Raw genomic sequence first — 18,256 nt, 5'->3', positions numbered from 1 at the left:
TGATGGAAGGTGCTGGCTTTTTGCTCATCTGTCCATGAGAATTCATTCTTTCCATGGAGTGCTGCCATCAGTACGGCTTCATTTCCTCTTTTCCCCTTTTCCAGGACTCGGTTGCAGCTTTACCGGACACAAAAGATGGGCTGGGGAGTGCGGACGATGCAGGACATTCCTCTGGGAACCTTTGTGTGCGAGTAAGTTGTGCAGCTTTCACCAGCCCAGCACCCCAGCACTTCCCAAATCCAGCCCTGAGTGAGCTGTGCAGCTTTCACCAACCCAGCAACCCCAGCACTTCCCAAATCCAGCACTGAGTTGTGCAGCTTCCATCGTCCTTTCCCAAATCCAGGACTAAGGTGTTCAGCTTTCACCATCCCAGCACCCCAGCACTTCCCAAATCCAGCCCTGAGTGAGCTGTGCAGCTTCCATCATCCCAAAAACCCCAGCACTTCCCAAATCCAGGAGTAAGTTGTGCAGTTTCTATCATCCCAGCAACCCCAGCACTTCCCCAGGGCACACGTGGTTTGCTCCCCTTCAAGGAGAGGTTTTCATGCAAATCAAGCTGGCATTGAGCTCAGCTGCCTGCCCTCAGCCAGAGGTTTCCTGACTCCAATTCCTGCTGTCTGTCCTTCTTTTCATAGTGTGGAGCTTTCTCCATTGCCCTCTGTTTTGTTGGGATCTGTGCTCAGCTCTTCCCCCTTTGAAACACAAGTGGTGGGGGAAAAGCACTTTTGGGTTTTGCTGCAAAATGTGCTGAACTCCTGTGTTTGCCACAGATATGGGACACTGCAGGCCAGGGCAGTGTGGAGCAACTTTCTCTGCTTCAATCCTGACTTCTCCAGAGGTTTTCCAGTGTCACAGCTCTGGCTCTAGTCTGATTCAGCCAAACAAGGAAGCACTTGGGGTTAAGCACATGTTTTGGCCCTGACTCAATAAAATACTTAGGCACAGAAATGTTCAGATTTATGTCAAGTGAAAAACCTGTCATCAGACCCCACAGTTTGAGGCTTTCAAGTGGTATATGTACTTTACTAAATAGTTTGGAAATTGTTTCCTTCATTGCAATACTACAGTGACTGAGGATCTTGTAAATAAGGCTGGACTCATGTCCATTGTGGAAATAGGTGCTGGTGGTTTTTAGAACTAGTTATTGATGTGTTATGGAATTGGGTGGGGGATTGAGGAAGATTATTGCAGTATTTAAAAGAAAAAATGAAGGAAAAGATAATTCTGCAGTGAATTGGCCAAGTATTTCTTCTGTGTCAGGAGCTGCCAGCTGCTAAAATATTTTTTTAGAGATAAAGCCAAAAGCTGCTGTCTGTGGGGGTGTCTCAGGGCTGTCCCAGTACCAAAGGTCCCAGAATCGTGGTGCAGTGCCCAGGAACAGCAGAGCCTGGGACTAAACTGCTCCCAAGGAAAAAAGGCAGTGACTTCACCAAGTCCTGCTGGAATGCCAGCACACAGGAGGAGCAGGCAGTGAGGGGGCAGCCCAGGGAAGGTGTGATGAACACAGACATTGCAGAGCACGTGGGGCTGATGGGGTGCAGATCCCACAGCCTGACTGCCCCCAGCCTTGCCAGGAGCTGCTGGCACTGCTTCACTGCTGGGTACTATCTTCATTAGCTAAATGAGCTGCTTACTAAACAGCTGAGCTAATTAATATCGTGCCCATGCACATTTCCTCCTCTGTCACACACTCATTTTCTCACTCACCAAATCCCAGCCCTTGGCTCCGTGAGTCCTTCCTGTGATTCTCTATGAGCATCCCATAGATCTGCTTCCTGCTTTTCCTCCTCTCTGGAAAGCAGCCCCAGTGCTGGCAGTGCTTGGGGCTGCCAGGACACAGCAGATCCCAGGATCAGCTGCTCTGGAAGAGCATTTTGTGTTAAACATCTGAATTAGAGCCCTGGGTGGGCAGTTGCTTAGTCCAGTGGTTATTGCTCTGCTTTGGAAGGATGATTGTATTTGTGTGACCTTTATCCTGTAACTGTTCACAGGCACCAGGAGAGGCTGAGGGAGCTGGGAAGGGGCTCAGCCTGGAGCAAAGGAGGCTCAGGGGGGACTTTGTGGCTCTGCACAGCTCCTGACAGGAGGGGACAGCCGGGGGGGTCGGGCTCTGCTCCCAGGGAATCAGTGAAAGGACAAGGAAAAATGGCCTCAAGTTGCACCAGGGGAGCTTCAGATCAGAGATGTGAAAATGGCTTTTGCTGAAGGAGTGGTCAGGCGTTGGAATGAGTCACCCAGGGAGGTGTTGGAGTCACCACCTCTGGAAGTATTCAAAAGACATCTGGATGTGGCAGCTGGGACATGGTCTGGGGTGATGGTGGTGGTGCTGGGTTCATGACTGGACTCAGTGATCCTGAAGGTCTCTCCCAGCCTTGATGATTCTGTGACTCTGTAACTGCCTCCTGTCCCTTCTGCACAGCCCTGGAAGCAGCAGCTTGGCGAGGGTGATGCCTCAGGGTTTAGCTTTTCAATTTTTCACATTCTCTGCTGCTTTAGTCTGTGGGTCTGGGCTTCACATGAGGGGATGGTGAGCTCTGTGCACAGAGCAGGGACACAAAACAATTCCTGCTCCAGCTGGGCACCAAGGACAAATGATCCAAATCTCAGGCCCAGGAGCACAAACAGCGTGGGCTGGAGAGAGAAAAACAAGCAGGATGGGAGTGCCTGGGCTAAAGCTGGAATGGGACAATGAACTGCAAGGTGCAAATGGAGCAGAGCTGATCCCAGTGAGAGCCCCCGGGAGCGCTCGTGCATTTTGGGACCATTTTGGTTCCTCTTGGGTGCAGCCCTGGCTGGGCTCTGGTGCTGCCCAAGGTGGATCCATGGAGGCCTTTGAATAAATCCCTGCTTTATTCTTCAGCTCTGCTCAGCCTCTGCTCTAGGGCAGCCCTCACAAGGCATCTAGGGGAGGTGTGGCAATGTCACCCTCCTGTCCCACAGGGCTCCCATGGAGCCTTCAGGCTCTGCAGCCCCTCAGGGCTGTGCTCATGGGCAGGTTTCTCCCTGGCCTCAGAATTGGGTGCTGTTCAGAAGCTGCTGTTGCTCACCCTGTGCTGCTGCTGCTGCTGCTGTGGGCTGGGTTGAATCTGTTCTGTTCATGCTTGGTTGGTAGGTGGTGGAGCTGCTCCTTCTGGAAACAGCACAGCTGCTGCTGACTTTTGTTGGAGAGGCTGGGAATTAGTGGGATGCAGAAACCAGAGGATCTGGTCTGTTCCTTTTGCATCCATTTATGGTTTTTGAATATTTGCTTTCTGTTCCAGTGGTACTTTAGGAAGGTGCATCAAGCGAGGTGTTTCAGCCACACCTTCAGGCAGACAAGCCCCAGGCCTGCTGTCTCCCACATCCTGTGGCAAACACTGGAACCTGTGCTGGGGACTGCTCGTTGCTCTTGCTTTCTGCACAATGTCCCCTCTGATCACAGAATCATTAAGGTTGGAAAAGCTCTCCAAGATCATGTGTTCCAAGCTCACTCGAGTCCAGGCTGTTTGAGCAGTGATGAGCAGCCCTGAGAAGCTCTGGGATGGAGTTATTTGCCATCAGTGTGCTGAACATCCTGCTGGGGGGAAAGACACTGCCTCGACCACAGGAGTTCTTAAATGAAGGGGCTCCTGCTGGTTTTTGGGAGGAACATGCACCTCTTGCACACCCTTCCCTAACTTTGGGCCTGGAAAATCAGGGACCTGTTAGTATCTTTGAACAGCCTTGGAAAGGAAATGAGTTACAGGAATAAGCTTTAAAGGAGCATTAAACCAACGATTTTTAATTTGATTGTGGTATTTTATTTCATGGAATTATAAACCTGCAGTGGCTGTCCCTGGGCATGGGGCCTCTCTGAGCAGAATTATGCAGCTGTTCTCAGCTGCTGCTGCCTGCTGGGCCTTTCCACAGCAATTTCTCTCCCTCTCTGGCCACCTTTCTATGCTTTAGGCCTCCATGGAGTGGGTGATTTCCAGTAGTGGAGCAGTGAGGGCAAACAGGAGGCTCCCAGTTGGGAAGTACAGCCAAAAATCCCTGGTCACAGAGCGCAGGGATCCTCTCCAGGTTCATGTTTCCTGGCTCTCCTCCTCCCCAGCCTGGGAGTTAAATGCTGCCTTGAGCCCTGGGGGATTGGAGGCAGTTGTTTAACACTTGGAATATGCCTGAGGGCTGCAGGAGTGCTGTGAGAGCAACTGCTGGCCATCATGGAGGTTCTGTTGATGCTGCAAAGAATATTTATCCATGTGGTGAATCCTTTGCTTGAAATAATCCCTGTTTCATTGCAGGCTGGGAACACTTACATACCAAAATCACAGAAACACAGACTGGGGTGGGTTGGGAGGTACCTTAAATCCCATCTTTCCACCATCCCAGATTGCTCCAAACCCTGGCCTTGGACGCTTGACAAGCTGCTGTGCTGCTGCTTCTTTCTCACACCCTCCCTCAGTCCCTCCACTCTGAGTCTCTTCCTTCGACTAAAGCAGCTCAGGGCAGGAAGTGTTGAACCTTGACAGTCCAAAACTGTTTAAAATGGAAACAGGGAGACAGAGGTGGGAACACCAGTGCTGTGGGGATTCCTGCAACCAAGGGGGTTTGCATCAAACCCAGACCTCTCTGGCTGTGTGGTCCTTCTCAGCAAGCCCAGGCCAAGCAGCACCTGCTTCATTCTCCTTGGAGGACCTGCCTGTCACCTGGTTTTACAACAGGGTGGCTGTATCTGGGACCACAGCTCACATTTATCCTGGTTCAGGAGGGATTTAGAAGGGATCCAGGGATCCTGCCACGTTAGCTTAGACCTAAGACTTTTAAACCAAAACTTTTGAAGTTGTGTAGCCTATAATTGCTCAAAATATCCTGGGAAATACATGAGGGGCAGACCCAAATGTTTTGTTTTGGAGTGTGAACAGCACGAGCACTGCAGTGGTTGTGGGATAGCCTGAGTCTGACCAGGAACTTCAGGAGACTTGGATTCATGTGTTGATCTTGGCCAACAGAGAGATTTGCAAAAGGAAACATAGTCCTCAGGAAAAAATAAATAGATTTTTAATATTAAAGTAGTTTTAATATCATTAATGTAATTTTTAATATTATTTAAATGTTGCTCTGAAGAGGTGGAGTTTGGAGCCAAATTTTCACTGCTGGAAGTTAACAGAGCTCAGTTTGGTGGCTTGGAGCTGGCCAGCACTGTGGCTGTGCCTGCCCATTGTGGCTGGGCTGCTGTTTGGGGTGTTTCTCTCTCCCCAGAAAGAGGTGTTGGAGCCTGTGATCACATTCCTGCCTGTCCCTGTCCCACAGGTACGTTGGGGAGCTGATCTCTGACTCCGAGGCCGATGTCCGTGAGGAGGACTCCTACCTCTTCGACCTGGACAACAAGGTACTGTGTCTGCAGAGTCCACCAGACAAACCCCAGGTCCTGACTCCCCAGAAGAGCCCAGAGAATGATTGTCTCCATCTTGATGAGCAGCAAAATCCTGCAGAGAGCACAGATGCTGTGCTTTAAGTGGAAAGGTGGTTGAGGTGAGAGTTAGGGCTGGTTAAAAGGGCAGCAGAACCAACATGTGCTGCCCACACCACTTTTGAGCAAGATGCTCTTCTGTCAAACCCCTTGGAGCATCCTGAGGTCAGTTGTCCAGGTTTTGGGACTCCCAACCTGGCACCTGTGTGATTGGCAGCTCTGTGAGTTCTTCATGAAGTGATGATGAGCTGAAAGATTTAAAAAAAAAAAACCAACAAACCCTGTTCACTCAGAAAGGATCCATCAGGTACCCTGGCAGGGGCTTGTTCTGCTGTTTGTTCCCCTGCTCTGCTCTCTGAGGGCTCTCAGGGCAGAAATTTTGATTTGCAAAGTACAATCTCAAAGTTTTCAGCAAGGGCCTGACTTCAGGCTCTGCCTGGGAAAGGAGAAGTGAGAAAAGGTGAGCTGGGGACTCACAGGAGTGGGGAGGCTTCCAAGGAAGGCTGTAAAACACTCTGTGCCTTGTTTCTGTCATCAGCTTGTGACAAAGAAGCTTTGCTTTATTTTTTTTCCTCTTTTTTTTTTTTTTAAAGCAACACACATTTCAAGAGCTGAGAAAAGATAAATAATGAGTCTGGTGTGCAAACAGGGGGTCAGACTGGAATTAGAAGTTGAAAAGGATTTTAGCCTGGTTTATCAGCCAGAGCCCACCTGGGCCCTGCCCTGCCTCTTGCTTAGCCCTGACTGGCAGCCCTGAGGGAGAGCCTCTGTGCTGGCTCCTGGGAATCCCTCAGGGAAGCAGGAAGGGAGACCAAGGTGGAGCATCTGGAGAAAAGCAGGCACCAAATCACTGGGGGCTGGTTAAAGCTGCCCATCAGGCTGGGCAGAGAGGGGCAGGGCAGAGGCAGCAGGTTCTGTGTCCTCCAGAGTGATGGGGCATTGCAAGGGTGTGAATCCCAACCTGGGCGGCCTCGAGGTCCTGGTGTGTCTTGGAGGAATGGCTTGAATGGACTTGTGCTGTGGTGAGAGTGGTTGGGTTGTCATTTCTCTTGTCTGGGTTGTCATTTCTCTTGTCTGGGTTTTGGTTTCTGTTGTCCCTGTCTCTTAAATTGTCGCTCCCAGCCCCGTGTGAGGTGATCCTGGAGTGTTCCAGGTCCTGCTGTGGATGTGGGTGCTGTCATCCTGCCCCACCGTGGCATTTCTGTGGATGAAACTGAGGGAGTGAAATCACTGATTTATGAAATCAGAGCTGGTGACACCGTGTGTGCTCACGGCCCATTGGGGTGATGCCTCCCCCAGTTCTGGGGATGTTTTCCTGGGCTCCTGCACTCCCGAGTGTGACCTGGCACAGCACATCCATTAACGATCCGAGGTGCTTGTCCAAAAGGGACTTGGAGCACCACTAATGGATCCTTTTGCTTTTGGCCTCTTTGCAACTGAAATTAGCTTCTGTAATTAAAGCCTCTGCTTTGCACAGTCATTCTCTGCTGGAATAAAAAAGCCCTGAGGGGGGTTCTTTTATTTTCAAGGAAAACAAAGTATTACTGCTCTCTGGAAAGGGAATTTTTGTGTTCTCACTTTCACTCTTATCTGCAAAACCCCTGTGTTTTCTCAAGGCTCTGGCTTTGTCTTTCCAAGCTGTCATGTTCAATCAGAGGACAGAACAGATGCCTGTTTCCCTATCCAGGGGCTGGTCCCTGTGAGGTGCCTGCACTGAGCATCAATCCCATTGTGCCAAACTGGTGCTTGGACTGGGAGAACTGGTGTGCCAGAGTGTTAAAAACAGCTCTTGGGGTGTGTGGGGTCAGAGTGCTGTGCAGTAAACTCTGGTGTCAGGGTACTGTTGAATAGAAATTGCATATAAAAGTGTGTGTGTGTGTGTGTGTTTTCAGTCCTTTCAAGCCCACAGCGAGTGCTCTGCCCTGGCTGTTCCTGGAGCTCTCTGCAGTATTGATGCAGAGACCAGCAGCCTGCTCATTTATTTAAGGCAATAAACCGCAAGCCCGGCGTGCCCTAACGAGCGCTGCCCCGTTTCTCCCCAGGATGGAGAGGTTTACTGCATCGATGCCCGTTTCTATGGCAACATCAGCCGCTTCATCAACCACCTGTGCGAGCCCAACCTCATCCCGGTGCGGGTGTTCATGTCCCACCAGGACCTGCGCTTCCCCCGCATTGCCTTCTTCAGCACCAGGCACATAGAGGCTGGAGAAGAGATCGGGTACGTGCCACCCTGCCTCTGCCAGGGACACCGAGAGCTCTGCTGCTCCCCAGCTGGGCCACTCCATCCCTTTCCTCCGGGGCTTTGTGCCCAGGGTCCCTCGGGCTCCCTCTGGAGTTTGCAGAGCTCCGGGATCAACCTGGCCGTGTCCACTCATAGCCCTGAACCCCCTGCCCTGGGCTGAGCCCAGCGTGGGCAGCAGGGCAGGGGGGATCCTGCCCCTGTGCTCAGGTGAGACCCCACCTGCAGAGCTGCCCCAGCCCTGGGGACAGCATCAGGAGGACCTGGAGCTGCTGGAGAGAGTCCAGAGGAGGCCACAAAGCTGCTCCCAGGGCTGGGGCCAGGCTGGGAGTGCTGGGGGTGCTCACCTGGAGAAGAGAGGGCTCCAGGGAGAGCTCAGAGCCTAAAGGGGCTCCAGGAGAGCTGGAGAGGGACTGGGGACAAGGCATGGAGGGACAGGACACAGGGAATGGCTCCCACTGCCAGAGGGCAGGGATGGATTGTATTAGATAAAGGAAGAAGTCTTCTACAATGAGGGCAGTGAGGTCCAGGCACAGGGTGCCCAGAGAAGCTGTGGCTGCCCCTGGATCCCTGGAGCTGTCCAAGGCCAGGCTGGGTGTGGCTCTAATGGAGGGGGTCCCTGCCCATGGAATAGGAAAATCTTTGAGGCTGCTCCAACCCAAACCATCCCGAGGCTCTCTTTAGCTGTGGCAGCACCGATGTCCCCGCTCACTGACCCCTCCTGTTTCTCTCTTGCAGCTTCGACTACGGGGACAGGTTCTGGGACATCAAAGGCAAGTTCTTCAGCTGTCAGTGTGGTTCACCCAAGTGCAAACACTCGAGCTCGGCGCTGGCCCAGCGGCAGGCGAGCACCTCGGCCCAGGACACGCAGGAGAACGGGCTCCCCGACACCAGCTCCGCCGCCGCCGCCGGCCCCTTCTGAGACTGACTCCTCCCATCCCCAGAGATTCACGTACTGTCGCAATTCCCATTTACAGAGCAAGAAGAGAGAGAAAATAAATGACACAAAACCACACGGAAAATTTAAAAAAGAAAAAAAAAGGAAAAAAAAAAAAAAAAAGAAAAAAAGAAAAACCCCCGCTCAAGGAAAGCCAAGGGTTTGTGACACTTAGGGCTGTGCCACCGACTGTTACTTGAGGAAGGAGTGAAAGCAAATCCCACCTCCGTGATGTTGTTCTCCCCTCCCTGCTCCTGGAAAGCTGCTGGGTTTCACAGCTGTGTGTGCAGGGGTGGCTGTTGCATTTTTTTTTGCCACCCGAGCTGTCCTGGCCTCCTCTCTGAACGTGCTGAGTGTTGTCAGAGGCAGGGAGAGCCGCCCGTCCTGGGAACGTCGCTGTGTGCTGGATCCCTCCTGCCCACTCACCTCCAGTTCAGCCACAATAAACTCTGGATACTTGATGGGACTTCCTTTCTGGGAGGGAGCTGGCTCTGGGTTTGCTTGGCACAGCCCCGGGGCAGGTTGTGCTGGTTGGTTTTTTGTTGGTTTGGTTGGTTTTTTGGTTGGTTGGTTGGTTTTTTGTTTGTTTTTTTTTTTTTTTTTTAATATATGAATGAATAATTCTCCCCCATCTCGCAGGACGTTGTGGTGGGGCCCTACAAATACCCTCAATTCTCTCCAAACCCCACGGCTTTTTCCTCATCTGATGAGAAGAATCCCAGAATCTTTCCAGTCCCTGTGATCCCTGGCTCTCTCCCTCCTGGATTTTCTCCATTCAGACCAGCTGTGGTCCACGCCCTGCTCCTGTCTCAGTGTTGGGTTCCTCCGTGAAGGAATTCCCCTCACCCCATCCCATGAGTGGTTTTAGAGAAAGAAGGCTGAAGAGGATTTTACAAGACACTAATTCCTAAAGAAAACCAGTTTCCCCCCCCTTTTTTTAAAGATAAAGTGAATGATATATATATTATAGAGGACCTGGACTGGCTGGGGTGGACAGACGTGTCACGGTGAGAAGATCCCAGATGCCACCAGCTCGTCTATTCCCATCCCTTTGCTCCACGCTGGGCACCTTGGATTGATTTTTAAGCCACACGCTATGAGGTTTCAATAAACTGATTTATTTTTTACCATTATTGAAACATCGGGGACAAGCATTAAAAACATGAGGAAAAAAAAAAAAAAGCTTAAAAAAAAAAACCCACAAAAAACAACAAAACCCACAAAAAAACCAAAAAAACCAAAACGACAACAAAAAGAAACCACAAAACAAAACGGTGCTGATTCTGGTGTGATTTTTGCTCACCACGTGAATATAAACTTATCAATTGTATAAAAAGAACAAAGTGATTTTAGTATAAAAATGCAGGAAAAAAACAAAACTTTTTTTAAATTGTTAGTATTGTAGTGTGAATAAATTTGCCATCACCTTTTGTGTGGTGGCCGGGCAGGTCATTATCTTAATTTTTTTTTTTTTTTTTGCATATATCTTTAAATACTGTAATTAGTGCAGTAACAAGTTTTTTTTTTTTTTTTTTGTTCATCTCTTCTAGAACATTCATAATGCCATCATGTTTATTATTATTTTTTTTTTCTGTTAATGTTTTTGACAGTTTTAAAGGGGCAGCCTTTTGGCTCTGATCATTTTCTTGTTCTGTTTTCAATGAAATCAATAAAAAAAAAAGAAAAAAAAAGTTCTTTAAAAAGAGTTTGGCTTTTTTTGTCTGCTTTGGGGTAGGGATAGTTCAGGGTGGGGCTGAACTGCTCCTTGGTGGGCTTGAAAATGAAGAAAGCAACAAAAAAAACCCATTTCTACAAAGAAAAGTAGCCTGAGTGAGTGACTGCCATTTATTCTGGGCGTTTGGGGTTGGTTTTTAAAATTTCGTTTTAAAAGTTTGGGAGCCTGAATTCCAGTCACTGGATGGGCAGCACTGAAGTTTGGGACTCCTGGGATGTCTCCCCACCCCTTGCCAGTGGGGAAATAAAATAAAATGAAATAAAAAATAGCAAGGAAGGAGGTGAGGGGGAGAATCTGCCTGGAGCAATCCCTGGGGATGTTCCCAGCATGGAGCTCGGGGGGGGTTGGCTCTGCCAGGGGCTGGGTTTGGGGGTGCCAGGGTGGGTGGGGGCTGCTGTGGCTGAGCAGAGCCCTCCATGGCACTGGGGACAGAACAGCTCTGAGGCACTGCCGGCCAAAATCCCATAGAAATATTCCTAAAGGGTTCAAATAGTCCTAAAGGGTTAAAATATTCCTAAAGGGTTCAAATAATCCTAAAGGACTAAAATATTCCTAAAGGGTTAAATTATTCCTAAAAGGTTAAAATATTCCTAAAGGGTTAAATTATTCCTAAAAGGTTAAAATATTCCTAAAAGGTGAAATTATTCCTAAAGGATTAAATTATTCCTAGAGGGTTAAAATATGCCTAAAGGGCTAAAATATTCCTAAAGGGTTCAAATAGTCCTAAAGGGTTAAAATATTCCTAAAGGGTTAAATTATTCCTGAAGGGTTCAATTACTCCTCAAGGCCCGGCCTGGTACCAGCCGGGATGGGGGGACACGGAGGGACCTCCTCACCCTCCCAAACTGGGCAGGTGGTGAATAAATTCTGCTGGCTGTGGGCTGGGCTGGGCTGGGCTGGGTTGGGTTGGTGAGAAATGATGGATTTTGGTGCTGGAATTGTGAAAAATTCCGCCCCAGAGCTGTGGGGACATGAGGGCCCTCAAAGGCACCCGAGGGCCCTCAAAGACACCCCTGTCCCCTCACAGCTCCAGACCCTTTAACCACGGGTTAATTACAATAATACAGTTCAATACTGCATAATTAATCATTGTCATTAAAAGAATGTGCTTTAATTGAAGGGGAGAAGTGGAAAACCCCCAGAGAAATCTGATTTCTGGGCCTGACTTCCCCAAAGTCAGCGTTTCCCTGAGGTGGAGGGTGGGACGCGCACAAGGTTTTGGGGTCACACGAGGGTGGGACGTGGTAGAAGTCACACACAGCCCCAGTGACCCCCAGCACTTCTGGGGGAATTCCTTTGCTTTTCTGTGCAAATAATTGCAAAAAATTAAATAAACACTGTTTGTATCCCAGCACTTCTCCAGCATTAAGGATGAGCTGGCAAGGGGGTGTTTATTTTAACAGGCATTTCTGCAATGCCAGCAGGCCCCACAGGGACAGGGGAGGCCAAAAGGTTCCCCCTAAAAAATCTGCTGTGGATTTGAGGGGTCAGGAGCCAAGAAATGTGGGCAAAGCCACCTCAGCCACGCTGCTGACCACACTCAACTGGTGGCAGTGGCTTGTTGGGACACCTCATTTGAAGGATGCACCAATTTTAATGTGAATAATCAATTTAACATGAATACTTTGCCCTGATTGCTCTGAGCTCAGTCTGGCTGCCCAAGCTGGCTTTTTTTTTTTTTTTTTTCCTTTTATCACATTGGCAGCAGCTGCTGCAGGCTCTGGGGCAGCAGGACTCGCTTTGCTCGTGGCTCCAGACTTTGCTTTTCCTTTTGAGCTGCCTCTTCTCAGCTCTGCTGAAGATGCAAAGATCCTTCAATCACTCCTTGGCTTTTTCCTGGAGATTTTGGCATCTTTGGGATGTCCCCATGGTCTTGCAGCCATTCCAGGGAGCTGGATCTGGATGGCCTGTGGGGGAACATCCCACAGCATCCCCCACTCATCCCTGTGGCTGCAGGGAGGGTTCCAGGGCAAACCCCTCGTTCCAGAGGGCTGGAGGAGAAGCCACTCTCCTTCCTTCCCCATGGGATATCCCTGCTCCTTTCCTTCTCTCTGGGACATCCCTGCTCCTTTCCTTCTCTGGGACATCCCTGCTCTCTTTCCTTCTCCCTGGGACATTCCTGCTCCCTTTCCTTCTCCCACCAAACCCCCCCAGTGAAGGTCAGGAACCCCCAGGTCAATGTGGGGCCCCCGTGGGTCTGCACTGAGCTGCAGGATGGGGTGTGAGGGCCCTTTTTTGGGGTTCTGCCCCACCCTCACAGCCCGGGGGGCACCGAGGGATGGGGTCACTCACTGCAGGAGTGGCAGCTGATGGTTTGGGGGGCCTTGTTGGGGTCAGGCTCCTCCAGGCACGGCTCCCTGCCCCCTGCACCCCACTAGAGCTACAGGGGGGCAGCACACGGGGTCTGGCCCCTGCTCTTTGAGGGTCTCCTGCTCCAGGGCTCCCCGGGATGGAACATGGAGGGGTCAGATCCAGCTCTGTGGGGTCACAGGGCACTGCAAACCCTCTGCACACCGAGCTGAGGAGTTGTCCTGGCTCATGGTGGACGGGGGCTGTTAGAAAAGCACCCAAAGGCAGCATCCATCGCCCTGGGCTGACCTGGGCGAGCAAAGCCATGAAATGATCCTGGATACTGGAGCTAATCTGGCTTCTCTTTATAGACTCCTTCCCTCTCTTTGTGCTGCTGTGACCTCCTCTGACGAGGAAATATGAGCGAGGCTGATGGTTATCCTGCAGCCCAGGTAAGAGTTATAAAATCCCTATAAATGTGGAATTTCACCCCACATCTCATTTCTGAGCCTTTGCCAGAGCTGGAAGAAATATTACTTTATCTCGCTGCTAGCACAGAATATTCCCTTGTCTGCTGAAGGAGCTCCCTTATCACCCTTTTAATTTCCTTTCTGCTGCTCCAAGCAGGATGAAAAGTCTCTGCTGCTGTCACTGGAGGAAGGGCAGGGCCTCGACGTCCTGGCTGTGAGAGAGAGAACCAGCCTGAGGTTCAAGTTGAAGGCTGCAGGAGGGATGGCAGTGATGAGAAGACAGGAGCTGGTGCCAGGGGAGGTCAGGCTCAGCCTCCCTGTCCTTTCCTCAGGCCCAGAAATGGCCTGAATGCCCAGAAAAAGCAAATATTGCTGGGTGCTGCCTGTGGGGAAAAGTGTGCTTCACCTGGGAAGAGGAGGCTGGACAAGCTCAGCCCCACCCCTGAGTTTTTGCTCATCTCTGCCTTTTAATCTCTGTTTAACCAATGTGAGAGCCATTAAAGAGGGCTCAGCCCCTCAGGACTGGGTTAAGGATCTGCTGGGGCTCCCTCTTTGCTGGTGGCACTGGGGACACACCCAAGGTCTTGCTGGAGGTACCTGTGTGCCCCAGAGGGGACAGCACCCGGCCAGGGCGTGGCACCTGGGGCACCTCTGCTCTCCCTGCAGCATCAGAGGGACCCAGCAGCTCCCACAGCATGAAATGCTCCCGTGCCCAGGAAGTTTTTAATCCATAAGTACTCTCCAGCCCTCTGGGATGGGTGGGGGAGTGGAAGGAAGGGAGTTCAGGCATGAGGAGGGTCCCCAGCACATCACACCCAGCAAAGGTGGGGTTTGTGAAGCAGCTCCTCTCCCTCCTTGCTCCTGGAGGCCCTGGAGGGATCAAGGTCCCAGACCTGCCCTGGGGGTGCCAGCAAAGCCACCAGAGCCTGGTGTTGAGCTGGGATTAAATTCCCCATTGCACAGTGTCCCAGCTGACCTGCTGGGAGCAGGGCAAAGCCAGGCTTTGTTTAAACACTTGGAGCTCTGCTCTCTACCAAGGATGACAAGAGATTACATTAGAAAGGGCTGGTGTTTAACAGGGATGCATTTGCCAGCTTTGCTGGCTGCAGGTCTGCAACCCTGCAGGAATAGACAGTGCTGCACATGTGGATCCTCCCTGCCCCTCTGACAGGGGTTTGCAAAAGCTACAAAATTCCTCGGAGCCCAGCAGAGCCTTTGGGATGAGCTAATGTCCAAGAGGTGGCAGGGAGCTGTGGGCATGGCAAATGTTGCATTCTGCGTTTGGGATGCTTTTTCCTTCCCCAAGGAAAGGGGGGACAGGGGAAGTGCCACCCCTGATCCTATTTTCAGACCAATTTACCCAATTTCCAGCCCCCCTTCCAGGCCATAACCCCCCACTGCTGGGGGCTGGGGCCTGACCTGGGCTCTGCTGTGTGAACAAAGGCTTGGGGAGATGCTCTGTAACCAAGTAAGCTGGAGCAGAGGTAAAATGAGGATTTGTGGTGTTGATCAGATAGAAAACAAAACGGTTTTGGGGCTGGAATTTTTCCCTTCTGCAGGTTTGCTTTTTGCTCTGTGCTCATCCCTTGGGAGCCTGGGAATGTGGAGCCCACTGTGAGGAGGATGGAAAGCACCTGGATGTGGAGAGCTTCCCCTCTGGAGGAGCCTCCATCTGTGTGCTCAGAATGAGGCTGATTTAAATGGTGATTTATTTGTCTGCAATGTGCAATAAGCTCGGAAAAAAACCTCAGCAATCCTGGTTTGAAAAGCAAGAAATCATTGAGGTTTTTCTCCCTCCTTTCAGAAGACACAGAGGCAATGAAACAGCAGTGATGGGTGAATAATAAAACTCTTCTGTGGAGCTCACTTGTGCTAGATAAAGTATAAAGCCTCACTGATGTAGGGCTCAGGGTGAGCAGAAAATATTCTACCTGAGCAGCAGCAATTAGTGCACTTGGCTTTGCCTTTGTTGTGCTCTGTAAATACAATTCTGAGCAGCAAATAAGCAGATAAGCTTTACCCAGACATAATAAGACAAATATCCTTTTCTCCTGCCTCTGCTGGGAAGAGAATTTTTCTCTGGTTGTGCAGCTGTTGGGGGAAAATAGCTGGAATAAATTGCTTGTGAGTTTGTGAGCAGCAAACACGGCCTGCACCATTAGCAAAGTGACTTTATAAATGAATAAAAGGGGAATGGGGAGAATATTCTCATTTAGATCGTGAAAATCCCTTTGACACAGGCTTGAGCTGGAAGAAGTTGAGGAACTTCTGTGGCATTTTATTCTCCCGATGCCTGCGCTTCCCTCCTGCTTGCTTTTCTGCCCCGGAGCAAATCCCCGGAGCTCCCGCGGGGAGCAGGACGGCTCAGGAGCCCGCGGGACGCTGGAGCCGCCCGGGCTGGGCAAGGAGCAGGAGCTGAGGGATTTCAAGCGTGCCCAGGGACCGGGGGGAAACGCCAAAATGATGGATTTCAGTGGGAGGCAAAACTGAATTCAGGCAGCTTTGTGCTGGTGCAGGCTGCGCCTGAGCTCTCCCCGCCTTTCACTTGGGTGAAACACAGAAATGGTGTTAAATTGTTCACTGTGAGACACGGATGTGCCCCGCCCTGCCCCGGGGCTGGCTGGGGTCGGTGGTGGATCAGCAATTCCCTCCCTGGCTCCTCACTCACCCCAGGAAGGTTTGGGATGTTTTAAGTGTTCTTGGAGAGCTCTAATTAGTGCTGTGTATCCTCCTAGTCACGCTCTACACAGCAGATCTCAGTAGCTGGGAGATCTCTCTCTGCCTCAGTTTCACTAGAGAAATATAAATTACAAATTTAATAATATAAACATTAATTCTAGAAATATCAATATTATAAATATAGATCTAAATATAGATCTAAATATAGATCCAAATATAGGTCTAAATATAGATCTAAATATAGATATAAATATAAATATAAATATAAATATAAATAATATAAATATAAGCTTCCCCTTGGGTTGTGTGGTGCTTTGGGCTTCTGGCTTGGAAACCCTCACCAAATCGTTAACAATTAACGATGTGCTGGGTCCTGGATGTGCTTGGGAGAGAAGAACTTCCCCACTACACATGGAGACCGTAGAAAATCAGGGATTTGGGAGAAAAACTTGGAAAGATACGGGGGGAGATAAAGAGCAAGCCTGCTTTAATATTAGTTTGTGAGAGGACCAAGCTGCTGCTGTAAAACTACCTTGGAAAACATCCTCGACTGTTTCAACAGATATTCATTTTCAGTTGATATTTTTATGGAAGTGCTGTTGTACTGAGGGAAAAGACCAGAGTAGCTGGGAACTTCCCATCCTTGTGTCTCTGTGCAGTGAGGGGCTGGTGAAGGGACTGTTAAACCCAGGGCTGGCTGGGCTTTAGGGCTCTGGGTGTACCTGGATGGACCTGGGATGGACCTGGGTGTGCCTGGATGGACCTGGATGGACCTGGATGTACCTGGGATGGACCTGGATGGACCTGGATGGACCTGGATGGACCTGGGTGTACCTGGGTGTACCTGGGATGGACCTGGATGGACCTGGGTGTGCCTGGGATGGACCTGGATGGACCTGAGATGGACCTGGATGTACCTGGGTGTGCCTGGGATGGACCTGGATGGACCTGGGATGGACCTGGATGGACCTGGGTGTGCCTGGGATGGACCTGGATGGACCTGGATGTACCTGGGTGTGCCTGGGATGGACCTGGATGGACCTGGGATGGACCTGGATGGACCTGGGTGTACCTGGGATGGACCTGGATGGACCTGGATGTACCTGGGATGGACCTGGATGGACCTGGGATGGACCTGGATGGACCTGGGTGTGCCTGGGATGGACCTGGGTGTACCTGGGATGGACCTGGATATACCTGGGTGTGCCTGGGATGGACCTGGGTGGACCTGGGTGTGCCTGGGATGGACCTGGGTGTACCTGGGTGTACCTGGGATGGACCTGGGTGTACCTGGGTGTGCCTGGGATGGACCTGGATGGACGTGGATGGACCTGGATGTACCTGGGATGGACCTGGATGGACCTGGGTGTGCCTGGGATGGACCTGGATGTACCTGGGATGGACCTGGGTGTACCTGGGTGTGCCTGGGATGGACCTGGATGGACGTGGATGGACCTGGATGTACCTGGGATGGACCTGGATGGACCTGGGCATACCTGGGTGGACCTGGATGTACCTGGGATGGACCTGGGTGTACCTGGGCGTACCTGGGATGGACCTGGGATGGACCTGGGATGCTCAATGCCCTCCCAGCTGCTGTGCTGGACCCTCCTGCACCACAGACCCCCCCCCCAGTTCAGCTCTTCTGGAGCAGGGCCCCCAGGAGAGGGGGGTCAGAGGTGAGCCATGTTCTCAAAAGTCAGAGGTGAGCCATCTCCTCAAACAGCATCCTCTGCCTCTGCCCGATGTTTTCAGGGTTTCTCTGTGCAAAGCTTTGCCTTTAAGCATCTGGAGCCCCTCACACTGAGGGTTGTGTCCACACCCCTGGGAGGTGACAGCCCCTGTTGCTGGCAGTGCACCTCTGCTCTTTGCCAACCCTCTGCTGTTGCAGGAAGGGGCTGTTTGCTGCCTCTGTGTTTGTCCTTTGAGTGGGAACATGCCCCGAGGGAAAAATCCACCGTGGTTTGGGTGTTGTCTGGAGCTCAAGGTCCACTGGCCTACGCAAAATCAGCTTTCCCCGGGTATTTTCAGGGCTTGCATTATTCTTCACAAATTATGTGCACAAAAAACGCCACACAAAGGCTGTGTAGGTTGATTAAACCTCACAAGCTGGAGATCAGGAAAGGTTCTTCCCCCAGAGGGTGCTGGCACTGCCCAGGCTCCCCAGGGAATGGGCACGGCCCCGAGGCTGCCAGAGCTCCAGGAGCGTTTGGCCAGCGCTGCCAGGGATGCCCAGGGTGGGGTTGTTGGGGGGTCTGGGCAGGGCCAGGGGCTGGGCTGGGCGATCCTTGGGGTACCTCCAGCTCAGGGTATTCCATGTTTCTGCCAGCTCAGATGTTCCTGGATGTGCAGTGGGAAGGGAGGTGCAGCTGCCCAGGGAGCTGCTGGTGCTGATCCTCCCCCAGCTGTGCTCCCTGAGTGATCCCATCTCATCCCGCAGCCCTGGACTGAAGCAAACGCCCCCTGCCATTCCTGG

General features: G+C 51.3%; 1 protein-coding gene across 8 annotated transcripts in view; it reads left to right on the top strand.

The window, feature by feature from the left end:
• The window catches only part of EHMT1 (euchromatic histone lysine methyltransferase 1), a 98,958-nt gene extending 88,671 nt beyond the window's left edge, over positions 1–10,287 (top strand). For all 8 annotated transcript variants that reach the window (XM_053962354.1, XM_053962355.1, XM_053962359.1 and 5 more), the window contains 4 exons: positions 105–191; positions 5,272–5,350; positions 7,474–7,649; positions 8,409–10,287. In XM_053962354.1, the coding sequence (XP_053818329.1) occupies positions 105–191; positions 5,272–5,350; positions 7,474–7,649; positions 8,409–8,592 (526 nt within the window). In that variant the 3' untranslated portion in view covers positions 8,593–10,287. The remainder of the gene's footprint in view (positions 1–104; positions 192–5,271; positions 5,351–7,473; positions 7,650–8,408) is intronic.
• Positions 10,288–18,256: the final 7,969 nt, after the last annotated feature.

The sequence above is a fragment of the Vidua chalybeata genome, chromosome 21, assembly GCF_026979565.1.
Source record: "Vidua chalybeata isolate OUT-0048 chromosome 21, bVidCha1 merged haplotype, whole genome shotgun sequence".
NCBI classification, from domain to species: Eukaryota; Metazoa; Chordata; class Aves; order Passeriformes; family Viduidae; genus Vidua; species Vidua chalybeata.
Note: the sequence above shows the minus strand (reverse complement) of the source record. Positions and strands in the feature narration are given on the sequence as shown.